Source organism: Micropterus salmoides, unplaced genomic scaffold, assembly GCF_014851395.1.
Source record: "Micropterus salmoides isolate LMB-PRFRI ecotype aquatic unplaced genomic scaffold, ASM1485139v1 Ms_hic_scaffold_7, whole genome shotgun sequence".
In the NCBI taxonomy this organism is placed as follows: domain Eukaryota; kingdom Metazoa; phylum Chordata; class Actinopteri; order Centrarchiformes; family Centrarchidae; genus Micropterus; species Micropterus salmoides.
The window spans coordinates 24909879-24930784 of NW_024044459.1; the positions used below are offsets into that span (position 1 = coordinate 24909879).

The 20906-nt window shown below is 42.4% G+C and overlaps 2 protein-coding genes across 10 annotated transcripts in view; one reads left to right on the forward strand and one right to left on the reverse strand.

Moving 5' to 3' along the window:
* Nucleotides 1–12945, forward strand: part of acacb (acetyl-CoA carboxylase beta) — a 33878-nt gene extending 20933 nt beyond the window's left edge. For 5 of the 9 annotated variants that reach the window (XM_038704615.1, XM_038704613.1, XM_038704620.1 and 2 more), the window contains 39 exons: nucleotides 84–187; nucleotides 283–364; nucleotides 456–601; nucleotides 678–828; nucleotides 911–1045; nucleotides 1664–1810; nucleotides 1895–2083; nucleotides 2208–2308; nucleotides 2399–2487; nucleotides 2603–2727; nucleotides 2828–2941; nucleotides 3143–3256; nucleotides 3341–3430; nucleotides 3528–3646; nucleotides 4197–4220; nucleotides 4839–4979; nucleotides 5090–5189; nucleotides 5274–5381; nucleotides 5477–5533; nucleotides 5666–5707; nucleotides 5829–6044; nucleotides 6244–6690; nucleotides 6831–6986; nucleotides 7061–7183; nucleotides 7269–7538; nucleotides 7650–7747; nucleotides 7872–7992; nucleotides 8079–8189; nucleotides 8652–8795; nucleotides 8897–9017; nucleotides 9102–9198; nucleotides 9294–9390; nucleotides 9480–9615; nucleotides 9705–9882; nucleotides 10036–10148; nucleotides 10275–10429; nucleotides 10559–10729; nucleotides 11098–11234; nucleotides 11760–12945. In XM_038704615.1, the coding sequence (XP_038560543.1) occupies nucleotides 84–187; nucleotides 283–364; nucleotides 456–601; nucleotides 678–828; nucleotides 911–1045; nucleotides 1664–1810; nucleotides 1895–2083; nucleotides 2208–2308; nucleotides 2399–2487; nucleotides 2603–2727; nucleotides 2828–2941; nucleotides 3143–3256; nucleotides 3341–3430; nucleotides 3528–3646; nucleotides 4197–4220; nucleotides 4839–4979; nucleotides 5090–5189; nucleotides 5274–5381; nucleotides 5477–5533; nucleotides 5666–5707; nucleotides 5829–6044; nucleotides 6244–6690; nucleotides 6831–6986; nucleotides 7061–7183; nucleotides 7269–7538; nucleotides 7650–7747; nucleotides 7872–7992; nucleotides 8079–8189; nucleotides 8652–8795; nucleotides 8897–9017; nucleotides 9102–9198; nucleotides 9294–9390; nucleotides 9480–9615; nucleotides 9705–9882; nucleotides 10036–10148; nucleotides 10275–10429; nucleotides 10559–10729; nucleotides 11098–11234; nucleotides 11760–11886 (5196 nt within the window). In that variant the 3' untranslated portion in view covers nucleotides 11887–12945. Of the gene's footprint in view, nucleotides 1–83; nucleotides 188–282; nucleotides 365–455; nucleotides 602–677; nucleotides 829–910; nucleotides 1046–1663; nucleotides 1811–1894; nucleotides 2084–2207; nucleotides 2309–2398; nucleotides 2488–2602; nucleotides 2728–2827; nucleotides 2942–3142; nucleotides 3257–3340; nucleotides 3431–3527; nucleotides 3647–4196; nucleotides 4221–4838; nucleotides 4980–5089; nucleotides 5190–5273; nucleotides 5382–5476; nucleotides 5534–5665; nucleotides 5708–5828; nucleotides 6045–6243; nucleotides 6691–6830; nucleotides 6987–7060; nucleotides 7184–7268; nucleotides 7539–7649; nucleotides 7748–7871; nucleotides 7993–8078; nucleotides 8190–8651; nucleotides 8796–8896; nucleotides 9018–9101; nucleotides 9199–9293; nucleotides 9391–9479; nucleotides 9616–9704; nucleotides 9883–10035; nucleotides 10149–10274; nucleotides 10430–10558; nucleotides 10730–11097; nucleotides 11235–11759 lie in introns of those variants that run through there. The other 4 variants (XM_038704617.1, XM_038704618.1, XM_038704616.1 and 1 more) reach the window with 4 other exon arrangements.
* A 74-nt stretch (nucleotides 12946–13019) lies between these two features.
* foxn4 (forkhead box N4) lies at nucleotides 13020–18939 on the reverse strand. The gene is made up of 9 exons (XM_038704622.1): nucleotides 18845–18939; nucleotides 16400–16566; nucleotides 15754–15866; nucleotides 15559–15669; nucleotides 15065–15192; nucleotides 14828–14924; nucleotides 14530–14737; nucleotides 14033–14425; nucleotides 13020–13940 (listed from the first exon to the last, which is right to left on the reverse strand). Exons 1-9 carry the CDS (start codon nucleotides 18922–18924, stop codon nucleotides 13690–13692), a joined length of 1548 nt encoding a protein of 515 aa, XP_038560550.1. The 5' UTR covers nucleotides 18925–18939; the 3' UTR covers nucleotides 13020–13689.
* Between the last annotated feature and the right edge of the window lie 1967 nt (nucleotides 18940–20906).

Here is a 20906-nt window from a genome sequence, read left to right on the forward strand (position 1 = left end):
GAAGTCCTCATGCTATAAATCACTACCCAGCTAGGTACTTGGTTGCTGAATTTGTTTCATGATGCCTCATGCTCTTCCTACAGGCGGAGAGACCAAATACCATGCTGGGTATTGTTTGTGGGGCTTTGCATGTTGCTGATACGAGCTTCCAAAAGAGCATGTCTGACTACCTACATTCACTGGAAAGGTCAGTAGACATGGTCCCTTCTTATTAATATCTCACTCTTACTGTTGTTAGTGTATATAATTGACTTATAAAAACATTATCTGCTGCATTTAAAGAGGCCAAGTACTGCCTGCGGCCAGCCTCCTAAACTCTGTCAGTGTGGACCTTATATATGAAGGAGTCAAGTTCTTCCTCAGGGTATCTGCTTCATTCCCTTCACACGTTCCTTGTTTGCCTTAACCTCTTAGGCTTTTGTAAATCAATGAATAATCACTCCTGCTGCCTCCAGGTGGCTCGCCAATCCCCAACAACTTATGTCATCATGATGAACGACTCCAACATTGAGATAGATGTCCACAGGCTGAGTGATGGTGGCCTCCTACTGTCCTATGATGGCAGCAGCCATACCACCTACATGAAGGAGGAAGTGGACAGGTAAGAGCTCTTGAATCTGTGCATCTGGATTCATCTGTTTGTTTGTTTTACACATTCTTTCTGGATGACCCCACAGCTACCGCATCACTGTGGGCAACAAGACTTGTGTATTTGAGAAGGAGAAAGATCCCACGGTGCTGAGGTCTCCCTCTGCTGGTAAACTGCTGCAGTACGTGGTTGAGGACGGATGTCACATTTGTGCTGGAGATACATATGCAGAGATTGAGGTGAATGTGACAGATTTTTGTCAGATTGATTTTTTTGAGGCACGCTGTGTCTTTTAAAAATTTTTTTATTCTGCGGTTTCAGGTGATGAAGATGGTAATGACTCTGACTGTGCAGCAGTCAGGCTTTATCCACTTTGTTAAGAGACCTGGAGCAGTTCTGGAGCCTGGCTGTGTGATGGCACATATAGACCTGGATGACCCCAGCAGTATACACTGGGTAAGTGAATGGAATGCCACAACTTACGTGGCAAAAATTGCTTTCTCTATTGTGTTATACAGCTGACAAAACACTCACACAGAAAAAGATGATGTAATTACTTACTAATAGCGAACAAATGGAGTCAAATGACACCTCCATGGCTCTGTGTAAATCAATGCCAGCTCTTGGTTGGCCTTCACCAACAGTCTCCTGATGTTTTGTTTCTTGGTATTGTTTAATACCAAGAAAAGGGGTTTATAAGGTGTAATATTTACAAAATAGCCTATAGGCCTACAGCTTGCACTAACTTAAGTGTTTTCAACATATACTTTACTTGGGCGGGCCGCACAGGTATAGTTGCACCTGGCCTACAATATACACCACTATCAAGCCCACCCCCCGCCAGGCGCCGCCGCCGGCACAGTTGCCCTGTCTTAATAAGAGCTCAACAGTTCTGTCTGTCGGATCCGCGACAACAGATCGTGGACTTTTGTGTCGCGAATTTGGTCTCTGTTTCAGAACCATTACAGCCCTACTACTAAGTAGTCTTCCTACTATTTTCAGTGAGAAAAAAATTTATACATACACTTGTATAAATTATCTAGTGTGTCTGTTTTTTCTTGCTTCCTGTCGTAGGTGGAGCTCAACACCGCCAAACTGCCACCCCAGCAACCACTGCCCGTTGTCGGGGAAAAACTTCACCAGGTGTTTCACAGTGTGCTGGAAAACTTGGGTAAAGTCATGGATGGCTACTGCCTTGAAGAGCCGTACTTTAGCAGCAAGGTACATAGCAAGCTTTCTCCCCGAAAAGATTCTGAAATGATACCATCCTTTTCATTAATGATCTGTGGGCGTCCATGTCTGCAGCTCAAACAGTGGGTGAATACCCTGATGAAGACTTTGAGGGACCCCTCGCTGCCGCTGTTGGAACTCCAGGAGATCATGACGAGTGTGGCGGGGCGCATTCCTCCTGGCGTGGAGAAAGATATCCGTAAAGTCATGGCCCAGTACGCGAGCAACATCACCTCTGTCCTCTGCCAGTTCCCTAGCCAAAGGGTGAGAGATGCACGTTGACATACTGCTGGTTGCAGTTGTGTCTGTGTCACAGAGCAAGTTCTTCTAATACAAATAAAAACTGTTGTCAAGATAAAATGATGGCGTTTCCCTTCATTTCTTCCAGATTGCAAACGTTCTAGACAGCCATGCGGCCACCCTACAGAGGAAGGCTGACCGAGAGGTGTTCTTCATGAACACTCAGAGTATCGTTCAACTGGTACAGAGGTTAGTTTCTTCTTTCTTGTCATGTACAGATTGTACAGCAGTAAAACATAACATATAGAGCAATAGTGGTATTGAATATGTCTGGTCCAGGTACCGCAGTGGAATTCGTGGTTATATGAAGTCGGTGGTTCTCGATCTGCTCAAGCGATACCTGCAAGTAGAGATGCAGTTTCAGCAAGGTGACGTTAAAATACAAAATTTTATACGAAAACTCCAGATGAGGCTCTTTCTTTAATATTAACTGTTGTTTCTTTGTCATAGGTAACATATTTTTACTCTTGTTCTCGCACACAGCTCACTATGACAAGTGTGTGATCAACCTGAGGGAGCAGTACAAACCTGACATGAGTCCTGTGCTGGAGTACATCTTCTCTCATGCCCAGGTCTCCAAGAAGAACGTCCTAGTCATAATGCTCATTGTAAGGAGTTCATCAAGCTCAAAAATGGCAAGCATAAATGAAACAATGATACTAAAACAACACGTACGTTTTAGTAAAAGACACTTTGTACACTGTGTAGGACCAACTGTGTGGAAGGGATTCCATGCTAGCAGATGAGCTGATGGCCATTTTGAACGAGCTCACGCAGCTTGGCAAGATGGAGAACTCAAAGGTGGCACTGAGAGCCAGACAGGTAACATCTAAGAAGTCTGTTTTGAATATAGTGTTTAAGGTAATCTGGCACAGAGGACACCTCAAGTTGGATTCAAGTGATATTCTTTTCTAAAATGTGTGATTTCTTAAATGTCAAGAAATGATGCAGTCTTTTTACAGTCAGGTTATTCCATCTGTATAGACTTGATTAAAATATATTATATCTGTAAATGTGTCATAGGTCTTGATTGCCTCCCATTTACCATCATACGAACTGAGGCACAACCAGGTGGAGTCCATCTTCCTGTCAGCCATTGACTTGTACGGCCACCAGTTTTGTCCAGAAAACTTGAAGGTTAGCTTTTTGTGGAGACATTTCGTTGTTATCAATTTGTAGCAGCTGGAACATGAAATGAAAATTTCTTTTTCTTCGGCACAGAAACTAATTCTCTCTGAAACCTCCATTTTTGATGTCTTGCCCAATTTCTTCTATCACTCAAATCAAGTTGTCTGCATGGCTGCCTTGGAGGTATGCTCGGTGGATTCACACTAAGAAGTTTTTTTTTATATATACATTTGTTTTTTTAATAATTGATAATGACTTGTGCCTCCATATTGGCTTTCAGGTGTATGTGCGCAGAGCTTACATTGCCTATGAGCTAAACAGCATCCAGCATCACCAGCTGCAGGATGGAACGTGTGCTGTAGACTTCCAGTTTATGCTGCCGTCGTCACACCCAAACAGGTAACAAGTTTCGTTCACTGGACTACACTGCAAAGGCTCTTCAGTCACAGATGGGTAGAGCGTCGTTGCCTAATTATTGAGTCACTGGTGAATCAAAGCCATGTCCAGCATTAGACACATATATACGCTGGCAGAGGGTGCTTCCACTGATCAAGCAAGATTTCATTAAACCAAATAAACATCCTTTTCATAGAAAAATACCTCACTTTGTGGCTATTTATAAAGAAATCCAGGCCATACAAAACACTCTGCAAGTGTCTCTCACCCTTCACTAGACTTCTTCTCTATAACATTAGCCTGATGGATCAATGAAGATAAATGATAAACCAATTACCCTGTACCTAAGTAGTACAGGTGGAGAGCGGCCTCTAAATTGCTGCTGTAACTGCTTATGGCTAGCTTTGAATGAAGAATGGTTTTACTCACTGAACATTAATGTGAATGTGCGTAGCGTGTCGTAAAGTGCTTTAATCTAATCATAATGCCTTGAGGTAGAAGTGCAGTTTGATCATCCACTGCTGATATTCACCTGTCAATCATCTTATTTCAGAGGGAGCAGCCCTACTCTGAACAGGTAGAGTACAGCTCCTCCCAACCATCCGAACCACCCAACCGTGTGTATGTGTCAGAGCTATGCATGTCGAATGCGTTGTGTTGTTTCCCCTCTGTCCTGTGTAAGCCGAAACATTTGCTTAAGGACTCTTCTAACAAGTCCTTCTTAATTCACTTTATAGCTGAGCTTTGTTGCTTCTATCAACTTGTAAATCAGACCTGAGCTTTTTGAGAGGTTACATCTTTGATTTATTCCATGTTCCTCTTAAAAACTTCAAGTCTGAGATTTCATTGCCTGCTACCAAATGGGGAGCCTGTATTCTCCAGCATCAGATTTTAATTCTTGATTTGGGACTCTCAATCAGATATAGAAACAATTGTGCTTTATAACAATTCATAATCCCTTTCAATTCAGTACATGAAATGTACCCATCAACTGTAATCATAATTGGACATGAGGGTGGTCATACTTGGTTGCTTTATATTAAATAGAGAAGAACATCCAGACTTGCTTTAATTGCTCTCTGAATGAATATGTGTACTTTTGGCTGTTAAGTATCTTTTGCCAAAGCAAACCTCTCTCCATGTGATCATTCAGTGGCCCCATCTTGCTGTCATCGTCTGTGTGTCTCATTATCAGGGTTCCTGTGCCAGTGAGTGGATCAGGCCAGTTTAAAATGAGGCGACAGAGCAGTGACCTCTTTATGGAGGGAGCTTTGTCTCCACCCTGCCAGCGAATGGGCGCCATGGTAGCTTTCCAGTGTTTTGATGACTTTAAAAGGTCACTTTTAACTTCATGATACATTTCCTTTCGCTCCTATTTATTGATGGTAAAGATATGTAGATCAAAGTTAAAACAAGTTATTGCATGTTGATGTGTTTCTTTGGCAGGAATGTTGATGAAGTTCTCTTCAGCTTTGCAGAACCACTCTTGGAGAGTGCTCCGTTCTCAGAGTCCTGCTCCAGTCTCTATGAGGAGGAGAACTTCAAGGTGAGCGTGGAGGGTGTGTGGGCTCACTGGCTTATCAAAAAAAGCTTAAATTCATTTCACCAATTTCTCTTCCATCCCCTAAAGAATACGAGGGAGAACCCAATCCACATCATTAATGTGTCCATAAAAACAGCGGATACAGAAGATGACGATGCTTTGGTTACAGCCTTCACTGCCTTTGCACAGTCAAAGGTCAGCTAGCTTCTGAACACATGGATGTGAGATATTTGTTTCAGTTTTTTGTTTAGAAAACTGAAAATGTTTTTATTATTATTTTTTTTTTACAGAAAGCTGTGCTCTTTGAGTATGGAATCAGGAGAATCACATTTTTGGTTGCACAGAAGGTAATTCAACAACAATCAATTACATTTTCATTTGGCCCACTGTGTCATATACAAATTATACAGACAGGCAGATTCATAATTAAAATGAAAAAAGGGATCTGATATTATTATTGTGATATATCATTTAAACAGAGAGAATTTCCCAAGTTCTTCACTTTCAGAGCTAGAGATGGGGTAAGTTTTTCTTAATAGAACTTTACAAAATCCGATGATCATAGAATTGATAATCATATCAAGATTAGATATGCTGCAGCCTCCAGAGATGATGACCCCTCCAATCTGTGCCTCTCTTTAGTTCCAGGAGGATCGTATTTACCGTAATCTGGAGCCAGCGTTAGCATTTCAGCTGGAGCTCAACCGGATGAGAAACTTTGACCTGACGGCCGTTCCGTGTGCCAACCACAAGATGCACCTCTACCTCGGTGCTGCTCGTGTGCAGGAGGGTGCTGAAGTCACAGACTACCGCTTCTTCATACGAGCTATTATCCGCCACTCAGATCTCATTACAAAGGTTAGAAGAGCAACTGAAATGTACAGCTTATTGATTCTTTAAAAAGAGTGCAAAAAATAGCTTGTTAGTGCTTGTTGTGTTTATTTTGGATTGACTGTTTTCCCAGGGTGAAAGGTTAATAAACTGCCTGATTAAAGAAAATGTTGGTCAGTGGTAATGTTATTTTGGTGAAATAAAAACTCTGTTTATACCCAACCAGGAAGCCTCCTTTGAATACCTCCAAAATGAGGGAGAACGTCTTCTGTTAGAGGCCATGGATGAGTTGGAGGTGGCCTTCAGTAACACCAGTGTCCGCACAGACTGCAACCACATCTTCCTTAACTTCGTACCCACCGTCATTATGGACCCCTCTAAAGTCAGTGTCCAGCACATATATGCTACCATAGTACTGGATTATATTAGATTTCTCATTGGTCTTTTGTCTATTTCTTGGCTCCCCCAGATAGAGGAGTCTGTTCGCTCCATGGTGATGCGCTACGGCAGCCGTCTTTGGAAGCTGCGCGTCCTGCAGGCTGAGCTGAAGATCAATATCCGTCTGACACCAACTGGAAATGCCGTTCCTATCCGCCTGTTTATCACAAATGAGTCTGGCTATTACTTGGACATCAGCCTGTACAAAGAGGTTACTGACCCATGTTCCAGACAGGTGTGGACAGTGGACTGAGGCACCCTCTTTCAAGCAATTTTTGCAATTACATGTGATCCAAAAGATGTGGTATGTGGCAGGAGATTTGTTCTGTCTGGTTGTTTTATCACTAATTCACCTCAATGTCTGTGTCTTTTTAGATCATGTTCCAGTCATATGGAGATAAACAGGGTCCTCTGCATGGCATGCTGATCAATACTCCGTATGTGACCAAAGACCTGCTGCAGGCCAAGCGCTTCCAGGCTCAAACTTTGGGGACTACATATGTCTATGACTTCCCAGAGATGTTCAGACAGGTACTGCTAACTCACAGAATTAGGTTCCTTTTTAAAATAAAGGTATCTGACACATACTGAAAATCTTCCTGTAGGCACTGTTTAAAATGTGGGGTCGAGGTGAAAAACAACCCAAAGACGTACTGATGTGCACCGAGCTGGTTCTGGACCCTCAAGGTCGACTCGTGCAGATGAACCGCCTGCCTGGAGACAATGATGTAGGACGCTTTTTAGAGCATTTATGTCAGTTCATGATATACCAGTGTGATGATTCTGGTAACTACTGTAACCATTCTTCATCAGGTGGGAATGGTTGCCTTCAGGATGAAGATGAAGACCCCAGAGTACCCAGAGGGCAGAGAAATCATTGTCATCAGTAATGACATCACTCACATGATCGGCTCATTTGGTCCTCAAGAGGATGAGCTGTTCCTCAGGGCGTCTGAGTTGGCTCGGGCTGAGGGCCTCCCCCGTATTTACATCGCAGCCAACAGTGGAGCACGAATCGGCCTCGCTGAAGAGATCAAACACATGTTCCAGGTGGCCTGGATTGACCCCGCTGACCCCTACAAGGTGACCTCTAAAACATGCTTCTCCTGATATTTGGATGACCACAGGGAACTGTAGCAATATGTGCGTGCTGTTTGATATTTCTTATTAAAAGTTATTTCCATTTCTCTATAGGGTTTCAAGTACCTATACCTGACACCTCAGGACTACACACTTATCAGCTCCACCAATGCTGTTCACTGTCACCATGTAGAGGAAGGTGGAGAGTCCAGGTACAGCAGATATTTGGTTGTCTGTTCTGATAATGTAGCAAATTTAGTTAAAATATTTGACACCCATAACTTGTGTCTGTGGGATAATAGAGATTTGATTTTTCACTATGCCTCTCTGTTACAGGTACATCATCACTGACATCATTGGGAAGGACGATGGTCTTGGGGTAGAGAACCTGCGAGGTTCTGGCACCATTGCTGGAGAATCCTCTCAGGCCTATGAGGAGATCGTTACAATTAGTATGGTGAGTATGTGGATCTGATTTCTCTGAGCAGAACCAGAACACCATGTGAACCTCTGGGATGTGAGACACTTTTTCTGCTCTTGCAGGTGACATGTCGCGCTATTGGAATTGGAGCCTATCTGGTCCGTTTGGGACAGAGAGTGATTCAGGTGGAAAACTCTCACATTATCCTGACTGGAGCGGGTGCTCTTAACAAGGTTTGTTGGTTTAACCAATATCACTGTTATTGATGAATAGACAATATTTATTAAAGTCCTTAAAATAAACACATCTGTTATGTTAGACCTGGTTTGTTTGGCTTTTACGGATATTAAGCAATGCATGCCATCTGTTGTGTATGTCATCATCTGTGGGTTGGTTTGGAGCAATTATGTGCAGTAATGAAGACAAACAAAAAGCAATTAGGCAAATTGGGAGAATAACTGGCAAAATATGCTGAAGACAAAGTCAATCAAAAGAGAGATTATTTTATTCTGTGTTCTGTACATCTTTTTGGCCTTAATGGATACTGATGTCTTCAGGTTAAAATGGTCAGAAGCAACTTTTATACTTCAGTTTGAAAAGAAATGTTGCGGGCAGATGAGAACCTGCTCATTTTGTGGGCACATTTGTGGACAAATGCTCTGACTGTGGTCATTGAAGTTCCTGTTTCTGTGCAGGTTTTGGGTACAGAGGTCTACACTTCCAACAACCAGCTGGGAGGGGTCCAGATCATGCACAATAATGGAGTCACACACAGCACTGTGCCTGATGACTTTGAGGGCGTCTTCACCATACTCCAGTGGCTCTCCTATATGCCAAAGGTTTGGCTGAATGTGTAAAAATTCATATTGTGTGACTTTTAGTGCTATAAAAGTAACTGAACCCTTTAGATCACTAACTGTAGTTCCTCTTCTCTTCACAGAATAATCACTCCCCTGTTCCTGTTATAGCAACTCTAGATCCAGTGGATAGAGAGATAGAATATACTCCCACAAAAGCACCTTATGATCCCCGCTGGATGCTGGCTGGGAGACCTCACCCCAGTGAGTGTCAAGATGTCATTTAAACATCTAAACAAGATGTAATCACTCTGCTTCATTTTCTTTTTTCTGCCTTTGTGTCATTAGCGGTGAGAGGTGCCTGGCAAAGTGGATTCTTTGACCACGGCTCTTTCATGGAGATCATGGAGTCTTGGGCTCAGACAGTGGTAGTAGGCAGAGCACGGTAATGTTTGTACATATAAAATATTGTGGTTTTTTATTTAAAACTTACAGAGGTAATTACGGAAATCGATTAATAACTCTGTTGAATGAAAACAGTTTAGGAGGAATTCCCCTTGGTGTCATTGCTGTCGAAACACGCACAGTTGAGTTCACAGTCCCGGCAGACCCAGCCAACCTGGATTCAGAATCTAAAGTGAGTAATTCTCACCACCACGTTTGTGATTAGAACACATTATATCACAGTATTTCAGCTCAGCTCATCTCCCCCGGTGTTCATGTCAGGTTCTACAGCAGGCTGGCCAGGTGTGGTTTCCAGACTCTGCGTTTAAAACAGCTCAGGCAATCTGTGACTTCAACCTTGAACATCTGCCTCTCATGGTGTTTGCCAACTGGAGAGGCTTCTCTGGTGGAATGAAGGGTATAGGACGAATACTAAACTTTGCAGAGAGACTGCGTTACATGCAAGAGCTTTTGTTATTAAATTAAAAATTATGTTTTCGCTCTCAGATATGTATGACCAGGTACTGAAGTTTGGGGCCTATATCGTTGACGCCCTGCGTAGTTTCCGCCAGCCAGTGCTGGTGTACATCCCACCACACGCTGAGCTGAGAGGAGGCTCATGGGTAGTGATAGACCCCACCATCAACCCTCTGTGTATGGAGCTCTATGCAGACAGGGAGAGCAGGTACATGAAACAATCATGTTTTCTATTAGTTACTTTATGATGTTCTCGGCCTAGGCAACAGGTGTGTGTGTGTGTGTGTGTGTGTGTGTGAGAGAGAATAACCAGTTTCTGTCCTTTCGGTTGTCTCCCTGTTGCTGTGCTTTCTATGGTAAGAGGTGGTGTGCTGGAGGCTGAGGGTACAGTGGAGATCAAATTCAGGAGGAAAGACCTGCTGAAGACGATGAGGAGACTAGATTCAGTCTATGCTAGTCTCGCTGAGCAGCTTGGTAAATGTTATTTCTTTCTCACACAATCACTGGCAATTATTTTCCTTTAAATTGTAACACAGCTAGGGTGTTCATAACCTTGCTGACGAGTCTTCGAGTCACTCAGAGCACTTTTGTTTTCATCAGCTTCCCCAGAGCTATCTGACAAACAGTGCCGAGAGCTGGAGTGTAAGCTCAAAGCAAGGGAGGAATTCCTATTGCCCATCTACCACCAGGTGGCAGTGCAGTTTGTAGATCTCCATGACACACCAGGCAGGATGCAGGAGAAGGGCGTCATCACTGTGAGTGAGCCCTTAATGAACAGTCTTCTGCTTTGACTGTCAATATGTGCGTAACATTGGGTGTAGATCATAAACTTGTATTTAGGGGCGATTTATGCATTTATCTGTTCCCTTTGATACTCCCAACAGGATATTTTGGATTGGAAGAATGTGCGGACCTTCTTCTACTGGCGCTTGCGTCGCCTCCTATTGGAGCAGGTGGTGAAGTGTGAGATTCTGCAGGCCAACAAAGACCTCAGTGACGGACACATGCACTCCATGCTACGGCGCTGGTTTGTTGAAACAGAAGGAACAGTCAAGGTTTGTCACGACAGTCAGAGAAGATGGTCTCTGCTAATACTCTAAATGCAGTGTAAACATTGTGAATAAATGTCAAATGTTGGCAAAAAGTACATTTGTTTTTTAATTTTAAGGGCATGGGACAATGGGTGTGTGATATTATACTTGTAAAGTGAGGCTATTTTCTTTTACCCCTGTTAATTACTGTGAACATTATCAACAGTTACAGAATGTAAGATATGGTAAAGATAATATTTGTTGCATGTACAACTGTACATGCGATCCTGTTTCAGTTTTTGCCTCTGGTCCACATATTATGTGGTTGCTTTTGAGCACTTCATTGTTAAAACTGATCAGAGATTTAAAGGTGCTTCTGTGTGCTCTTCCAGGCCTACCTCTGGGATAACAACCAAGCAGTAGTTGAGTGGCTGGAGAAGCATTTGTCCAAGGAGGATGGTACTCGATCCGCCATCCAAGAGAACATCAAGTACCTAAAAAAAGAAAACACTTTGAAACACATCCGCAGGTACACATTTTGGGATAATGCTTATTTTCATTGCCATAATCTTATCGGTGACAAAAATCCATGTGTCACATTTTAATCAATCTTAAATGGATTTTAGCTGTGGATTATTAGCTTTTATGTTACAGAGCTACATTGTAGACATAAACCTGAGTACTAGTCAAAAGAGCCACAATGAGTTTGGTCATGTTTAGCTAAAATGGCCTAAAGAATTCAACGCTACTCTGATCGTATATCTTCATCTTAACGTATTTAGTGCAAATGAATCAAAGGTTTCCTTATATTCTAAGCAGTTGAGAGGATCCTATAAGTGAAACCTCACTGAAATGCATGCTGGGCCTGTCAGGGTAATGTTAAAATTGATGGAGTCATGATGATGGTGTGCAACCACAGGTGAGTTTCCGATATACAGAAATGACAGAATATGCTGCAGACCAGCTTAGGCCAATTTCTCTCTCTCTGCATTTTCACCACTTAAAATAATTTATTGCAGCATGTTTGTGTTATAATTTTCTGCTTGTGTTCCAGCCTGGTGCAGGCCAACCCTGACGTAACCATGGACTGCATCATCCACATGAGCCAGAATATTACTCCGTCCCAGAGGGCTAAGCTCTCGCATCTGCTCGCCACTATGGACAGCACCAGCACCAGTTAAGCTCATGAGCTTTATCAGGTTGTGTTATTAATAAGAACAAAAGCTCTGTTCTAGTTGAAAAAATATTATTACTATTATTAATTGTAGGTGCACAATTTAAAGCTAAATGGGCAATTCTTTGCAATAATGCACACATGCACAAAGTGACTTATTCCTCAGTGATCACAAAACCACTACACTGGTCTGTTGTTAACATTGCTGTTGTATGGCGTCTTTGGTGGGATGTCATTATCCGGTCCACTACTGACTGACAGGCAGAGTTTGTCTTTTACAATTGGGAGGTAAGCAGTCATTTCAGCTTCCCAGTCCAGGAACTTTCTGGTTCACAAACTATGATTGTAACGCACATTTCACTTGGCTGTATTTGTACACAAAGGTGTGTCAGTGTTTTTTTTGCTGGCTCTGTGCAGTCCATTGAGGCCAGAGTTACAGTACACAAGGTTGAAGCGTAAAGTGGGAGACTTAATATTTTGGTGCTCGTTATCATATTCACTTAAAGGTGTTAAATAAAGAAAAGTGTTCATCTTTGAATGTAGCTTGAGCAACTAGTCAATTCTTTATCAATTTTGATCTAATTCGGCTAATTTCTAAGCCAGAAAATGGGGAAGTCTATCCATTCTGTGTAATTTCTGCTTTGGCTAAATATAGATATGGATTTTTATACCAGTATTGTCATGCAGAAATGCAAATTAAGAAGCAGATGAGTTTTTATTCTAATAAGCTGTTTGCATGAGTGCAGTCCATCTTTTCACTGTTATTTTAAGTCTGATGTGTACGTAGGCTGTAGTGTTTTTTTGTGCTAAGACAATGTTATGAATGGTAGGAGAGACTGTGACAGCGTATGTAATACTTTGCTTTTGTTTTTGTTGGTATATCTATGATATTGAGTTTCACAAAAGGTGGACAACAGTCATCAAAGTGGTCCCCCAACTGCTGCTTCATTCGCCTTACCTCTGATCAGAATATCAGCCATGACATTTAATTTGAATGTATATAAACACTTTCCTGGATCTTGTGTTCTACAAAGGACTGTTTGTTAATAAATGTCATTGAGATATGTTTTTGGCAAAAGAAACGTCTTTTATTTACCCATTCGATTCATTATGATCAAGTTAATGAACATAATTTACATCTGACTTTGAGACACGTTAATCACAGTGTGTAAAAGAATAATGTGTAAAAATCCGGATTACTCAAAGTGTTGGCACACATCGGCATTTTGGAGAGAAGTGGGTAAATACAGTCGAAAGAAAGCTTTTCTGTGGCAATAGCAGTTTGAAACATTCAAATATATACAGCAAAAGATTGATAGAGTCATCACCTTCTCCAGCTGCCTTTTATAAATATAAATAAAACATCACATCAATAATATCTAACACAATACAACAGACAAGAGATGGGGGAGCTACAATATGATAGGGCTTTAAAACGCAGAGTGAACAGTAGAAAAACTGCCGGATGCTAACTTACACGTACATCTCCACATAGAGTCTTTGAACTGGTACAGGCTTTTGAGTCTTTGCTTGGCAAAGCTAGATATTTTATTTCTTACATTTTCACACCGCCACCTCTTTATTTATCAGCAGTTTTAGTTCTTAATGAGCAGTTTTCTTGTGGCCTTTGTGTGAAATGATTTTAAAACATCCTTCTCCAAGTAGTTCCCAGCTGACTGCAGGAAAGCAGTGTGATTTGTACTTTCAGTAGCACACATGAAACCAGAATTCAGACTTTGACCTCAAACCTCTTCTTCAGGTGGAGTCCACAGATATCCAAAGAATAAATCAGGGTGACAGAACACCTGCTTTATAACAGCGCAATAGGCTTGCTGTTGGCTGGTGTGACCATGTACTGGGAAGACAAGGGATCCTGGGAGGTGTAGGAGGTGTAAAGGCCTGTCACTTGCACATCTGACAGCGGCAGGTTTGCTCCAGTGGAGACAGGAGGGAGGTTGGCTGTTCCCAAGTCACAGTCTGATAGTCGGAGAGGTGAGTTACTGAAGGTACCCAAGGCATCCAGGTTAAAGCTGTCGTCCTTCATTTCCTCCCACAGATTACCTAAGCAGATAGATAGAGAGGTTAGTGTACTGATGCAACAAAACTTAAATTAACTAGCAAACAAAAAAAATGTCCCTTAAAAATTTATTTACCTTGAAGGGCAAAGTCCATGATGCTAGGGTCCAGTGCATCCACCTCTGTGTGTGTATCACTATGCACACTGTAGAAATCGTCTGGCGGCTGGCTCGGTTGCTGGGTGAGTGGACTGTGGGAAAGGTCAGGGACCGCGTGAAGGGGAGGTGTCTGGGCCGGGGCAGGGGACATGGGGCCCAGGCGGGCCTGAGCCTGGAGCTGGGCCTGAAGCTGGTGGTGCTGGTGCATGGGTAAGCAGGGCAGGGAAAGCGTGACTATAGGTTGAGGCTGCATCTGGGCTGTGATGGGCATCTGGAGGCCAGTTGGACAGCTGGGCAGCCGGGTCATGCCGGCCTCTAAAGCCTTACGTCTGCAGTTCTCCGGGCGGTCTGTGATCAATTTGTCCAACTCGTCTGCGGGGGAAAGACTTATTATCAGACTAACACTGTCAGTTTTTGGTGACTCATAATCTGGTTCGGCAGAAGACCTTTTACATTTAACAAAATACATTACTGACCAGGGTTAGCCATGCTGCGGCGGATGGCTGGGAGGTCCTTGCGTTTCCACTTCTGCATCTCTTCCTCCATCTTGTCAATTTTGGCAGGGTTCAGCGCCCATAGACAGCCCTTACGGGATGAGCTGCTCATCTTGTTCTCCACTTTCTCAAAGCATTTGTTTAAGGACAGGTTGTGTCTGACTGAATTCTTCCATCCATCAGGGGCAGTCTGCAGAGAGAGAGGCGGCGCATAATCAGTGACATTCGTTACATGCACCCTTTCATTTAGCCCCTTTCTTTAATATTAAGAGTGTCATACCTTGAAATAAGGAAAGTGTTCCTTCATAAAGCTATAGATCTCACTGACTGGGAGGCTGCCAGTTTTGCTGTTTTTCAGAGCCATGGCAATCAAACAGCTAAAAAACAAAAAACAAAAAAACACACCATTAAAATTATTCAAGTTATTCAAAGCAGATAATATGAAATACACTAAAGAAAGTTTGGGAGATTTGGTGGATATTATTTTTCATTATTGGCTAAATAAGTGAGGTCTTACCTGTAGGAATAGATTGGCTTGGGGAAAGACTTGGGTTGCAGCTCCTGTTCTTGTGGAGCCAGGCGAGGTTGTGTGAATAGACTTTGGTTGTTGAAAGAGACATTGCTGTAAAGCCCACCGGTTGAACACTACAAGAACAGATGGAGAATGATGAGGAACGTTATCATTTTCACAGTTTTATGTTTTTGTTTTTATCAAGTAGCACTGAACACAGAGGTGTAGGTATGTAGCCATGTAGGCAATTCACACAAAAAGCTGAAGAAAACCACCAACAACAGTACAGGCTCAGTAATAAGCACAGCCCCAATAATGGAGATTTAATAATAATACACACATATTACACTATTAGCAAAGAGGTCATTGTTTAATGGCCTACATCATTAAAGCCTCTGAGCATTACACTGTCAGTATAGAAGGGGGGAAAAAAGAAATATAGTGAAAGGACCATTTAACTGTTGATCAATCAGGCTCTTTATTAGCTTAAAGTTTGGTACCTGTTGTCCAGTTTGGGTTAGAGAGTACACCTGCTGGGGTGCAGGCTGGTAGACTGAGGTAGGGCACTGGTATCCCGGAGAGGGCAACCCATTCATGGAGAACGGAGACATCTGCGAAACAGACACAGGTATATTTGACAATCAACCCTATAGGCATCATAAAACTATTTTTCTTGCAATGCTGTTAAAACTCACGCTTCCACTGTGCGTGTTGATGATGCTGATTCCCAGAGGGCTGTGCTGCATGTTGCTTTGGAGGTGAAGCATGGAGCCTTGACCCGCTGTCATCGTCATGTTGTTCAGCTGAGCTGTGAGAAGGAGCAGCCAGACTGTTATTAGATTAAAGGAAAGTTCACCGAAAAACTTTATCAGATCTATTTCTCTCCTCGCCTGCAGTGCTCAGAATGATATGGCTACTTACAACCGCTTACAGACTTTCATTCTTCTGCAAAGAAACCAGAGAGTTGAAAGTGGTAGGAAATTAAACTCTTCAATATAAAGTCTTGTAAGTTACCATATCATTGTGTTTGAACACTTAAGCTCTTGGTGGGTTTTTGTATAGCTGATTGTTGTTTGCACTTTGATCTGTTTATGACAATAATAAAGTGAGCAAAATCTCATCTCTCAAACCTCAGTGAATCCCACCAACACTGTCCTAATGGATGAATCTCTGAGATTAACTGACCCTGTCTTGTATATTCATTGGTCTTTATCTTTCAGGATAAAGGTCTTATATCTGCAGAGGACAGAAATCCAAAAGTACCCAGCTGGCCCTGATTTATCCAATCAGAGAAATGATCCGTTTTTTGAATGTCGCACTGTCCCCTCCCTGTCACCTCACCTGTCTGTTGCTCCAACAAGCTGCCCTGGGAGGGCCCGTTACTGTGGCCTCGGCCATCAGCCATCTGCTGTAGTCGGGGCACATCCACAGAGGTGAGCCATGACAGAGACTGCAGGTCCCCAGGGAGGTCCTCCTCCCTCAGCTGGGAGGGGTCCGTGGTCAGAAGCCTTCAAGAGAAGAAGAGGGTGGGGGGAGGTTTTGAAGAGGGGGGTTAACACGGCTGTCGGCTCAGACACACATAGACGGCAAGTGGAATTTGAATCTAAACACTTGATAGAACATTTTGTCCGTCAAAGTCAGAACCACTGTAATGATTCTGAATGCGAGGAAACGGAGATGAAAGCCGTGTATTAGCTATGCCATTCAGGATTTACCATAAGAAGATTAACTACAAGTGTTATTAGCAGTGACAGTTTTAATCAACAATGTGGGAGTTAAACAAGCTTTCCCTTCAGAATAAATCAGCTTTTGAGATTTTCTAGGAGTGATCTTTGTTTCTTCTACAGTTTATACGTGTTTGCTTATTTGCTGATTCTAAATACAAATTTGAAAAATAAAATAAGTTCATAATAGCAATTTAAGAATTAAAAAAATAGAAAAGTTCACATTAAATATATTTCTAACCTCTTGATTTTATAAATGTTGTGCTAGAAAGTGGAATAAATGTAGGCTTTCTGTTTAACCAGTGCACTGCCAGCACCAATCAGCTTTCAGTCATTACGTCTTTTATGTAGGGAGCCTGGAAGAGAAAGAAAGAAAAGAGAGGAATCCTCTTGAATCCTCTCCAGTCTTCTCTGTGCGCTCACACACTTAATGTGCAAGGGTTTCGTAATTGGGGTCGCTATGACAACACATACTATTCAGTTACTTTGTGTGTCTGTAGACAGTGTAGGAGCACAACCCCCCCACATACACACACACACCCCAAATCTCCTAATAAAAAAAATCAAACGTGTCAGGTGACCATGGTCTCGCCTTAACCATTGGCTGAATCATAAGTAAACAACGCATGAGATCGTTTGAAACATGGGACAGCAGCACATGTTGCCTGCAACAGTTGGCCTTGTCTATTGAAAAATGATCACCTATTGTGTTCCAAACGACAAATCTGCCCAGTGGCACGTGGCTCCATTGTCTTCTCCAGACCCTTCCTTGATTGTCTCTGTCATTTCTTTTCTTCACCCTGGCCCTTGCATTAATCTGTTGGAATGACAGCCCTCACATAAGAGGGACAAATAGGATGCCATCTGCTTCCCTGTCCCTTTCCAGTCTCTATCCTCACTGCTGCCCCCAACCCACCCCCACCATCACCCCTGTCCTCCCTAAATGGGGAAATCAACAGAGCCTCGGGCCAGAGGGAGTGCCAGTGTAGTCTGAGGTCAGGGCTCTGTGTCTGCTGGCTGAATAAGTGACATCAGCGCAGCCAGGAATCAGCCGCACACGTTCTCAAACACCTTGCATGTACCTGTAAATGATTGTTTATGATCGCCCTTTTTGAAGCACATGGCATTGTGAAGTTTAAGGTAAGGTATCACAATATCTCTGTACCTTTTGTGAGACTCTCATTCTTTTCTTCTGCTTTTTTTCACCTCTGACTAAATGAAGAAATATTGTTCAAGCGTAAAAAGCATTGGTGAATAAAAGGTCCAAAGGTCCAAAGGTTTTGAAAGTGCAAAAGCAGGTGCACTCAAAGTAAATTAGAACTATTGACAATATTTGCCATCGCCAGTCTTTTACACTTTTGCTTCACAAATCTATTCAAGGTCGCAATTAGCACACTCTGATAGAAACTAGAATAGATGACACATGGGGGAGTATTCCCACCTCCCCTCCTCTCTCTCTACCAGCAGCATAGATATTGTTCACTGATGCAAAACATGTTGAGCTGGTGTCTCCATGTATCATCGAGCCTTCCCAGAGGTTCAACTACACTAAATATTGCACCTCCTCCTCCCGCCTTCCCTCTCCTCTTCCCTCCTTGTCTAATTGGGAGCCACTTGTGCATACTGGTGACCCAGAGAGCCCAGTCTCCCCCTGAGCCGGCAGGCCAAGAGGCTCAGGCTCTCCGTGTGCCGACAGCGGGAGTGTAAACAGAGCTGATGGTTTCTGACAGATCCATTCAGAATGAAAATCATTTATTCTTCAGGATTTTTTTTTCTCTCTCTCTTTTTTCACGAAACCCCCCATGCACAAAAAGAGCTGTCCATCCACCTTTAGATGAAACATAGTGGGGTTAAGACAATTTGTTCCATGACCCTTTGGGAAACACCTTAAAGGGTTTGATTAATACAAAATCTGCCTTTTATCTATTGAGGCACCTCAGATTTGATCCTGTTTTTTGACAACATGCTACACAAAATAATATGTTGTTTCATGCTAGAAGATTCTGTAACTTTTTGTCCTAATATAGCTGAACATGGTGTAAATCTGAAGTCGTAGGCTTACCTGTAATCTTGTGGAGACGGATGATGCCCAGCATTCTCAATTATTCCTGACATCCTGGATGTAATTCCACCTTCTATCATTTCCTGGGATGTGTGGTACCGCTGCAATCAAAATAAATCAAATGAACACATTTGATGTTATGCCCCAGTGAGTATTCAAACTGAAAAGACCAAACCATGCAGAAGGAAGTATTACAGTATTTAAAAATTGCTTCAAATATTGTTCTTCTTTAGTAAATAAACATTGTGGAACATGTGCTATTTCTAAAAAATATAAAATTGCTGCATGAAAAGCAAACATTTAAAACTCAAATTTAAGGTGCAATCAAAATTTAACACAACTATAAACAAATTTCAAAACTGAATGAATAGTAGTGAATACATTGTCTATTTGGCATCAGTATGCCTTTGTTGTAGCTGGAGCCCATTTCACGGTTTGAATGCTTTTTGTTCCCCTTAACCTGTTCTTATTCATAAGAAATAGGTACATGTTTATAAATAGAATAAGAAAGCTTGTATTCAATAAGCATTCAGTCCAAATGTTTACACAACAGTTTGGTTACATGAACTCAGCCGAGGTTTAAATGGCTTATCATTTAGCATGCCTACACAGAAATTATAGTTAAAAATGAGTAAAATGTCTGTGTTCTCATAAAATAACAATCCGACAAACACTATGATGCTGAAAGAGAGAAATCATAAAAAAAATACCTGTTTTTGATGAGATTTGAAGAATGTGTGAGCCGGTCTCGAGCCCCTGTACTGTATTTCACTATGTTGCACTTGATTCTCCAAAAACCGTTTTTAAATTTCCCTCTCTGGAGCTGTCCAGCGCTCTGACATGCGCAGTGGAGACTTCAACAGAGCTCCCAATCGGCCGGGCGGCAGGAGGATCCCATGAGTTTGACAGCTGCTGTTAATGCAGTGCCTGTTTCCAGTCCCGACCACACTTCCCACAACAAGTGCAGGAGTAACGATGTGGAGATTTTATTTTTCTGTATTTTCGGTGGATTTGGTGTCACAGTACGCTCCTGCGCTGACACCAGCAGCAGCCAAACGTATGAAGTTTGTAGCAGTAAAAGTCAGGCCATACTCCACTCAGACATTTAGTCCTTTTACTGATGATTGTTAAAGAGATATTACATATTTAAAGAACATTTTCTGTCTGCCTTTGCGCTGGTTCCTCCAGTGACATGCAGGTAGCCTACGTCTCAATAAAACACAAAATAGGTCACACGAGTTCAGGCCTAAATCCTGTTGAGGCTATTTAGACTAGTAAGGCAAAAAAAAATCTAGTATTTTAGAGTATTTTTAAAATAATACCAGATTAAGCGTAATAAAAGCCACCGGGGGGAAAAAGCACCTGACTTGATCAAAAAAGGAAGAATGAACGTAAAACATCCGCTTTGCTCCACTATATCCTCCTGTCAGGTTATTCCCAGGAAGCTCCCTCGATCAGGTCTAAGACGGCGTGAGTCGCTACTTGTGGTGGCATCTGTGTGTGTGAGTGTGAACTTTCGGGAAGTGTTTGCAGATAATTTGCTTCCCGCCGCTGTGGCCGCGTCCTGCTCCTCTCAGCAGTGGGAAAAAGTGCCGGGGAGGCGCGTAGAGAGGGCAGGGGGCCGGGTGAGCTGCAGCAGGAGGCGGCAAAGGCTCGCACTCCTTCTAGAGAGCAGGTCCACTTCAGAAAAAAACAACAACTGGTTGTTAAGGCATTACGGTACATTCACACATCCAGAAATAAGAAATGACTGTGTCTCCACCTCCTCACTCGAGCTGAATTGTTAGGAGAAACAATCCCATCTGCCGATTGTCATTATAGCATGTCACTGTGTCGTAGGCTATGCAAATAACTTATTTTGCACATGAAGCAAAAAAGAAACTGTAACCTATACCTTTGCCTATATCGAGGAATTTGGTGATGTCTGAAGGTCTAAGAGGATGCTTTCATCCTGACATTTGCATAAAAAGGACGAGTGAGGTGGAAAAGCAGCTCTCATTTGTAGGTTATTTGTTTACTTACCAAACAATCTCTAGATGATCTTTCAAATGATATAGGATCT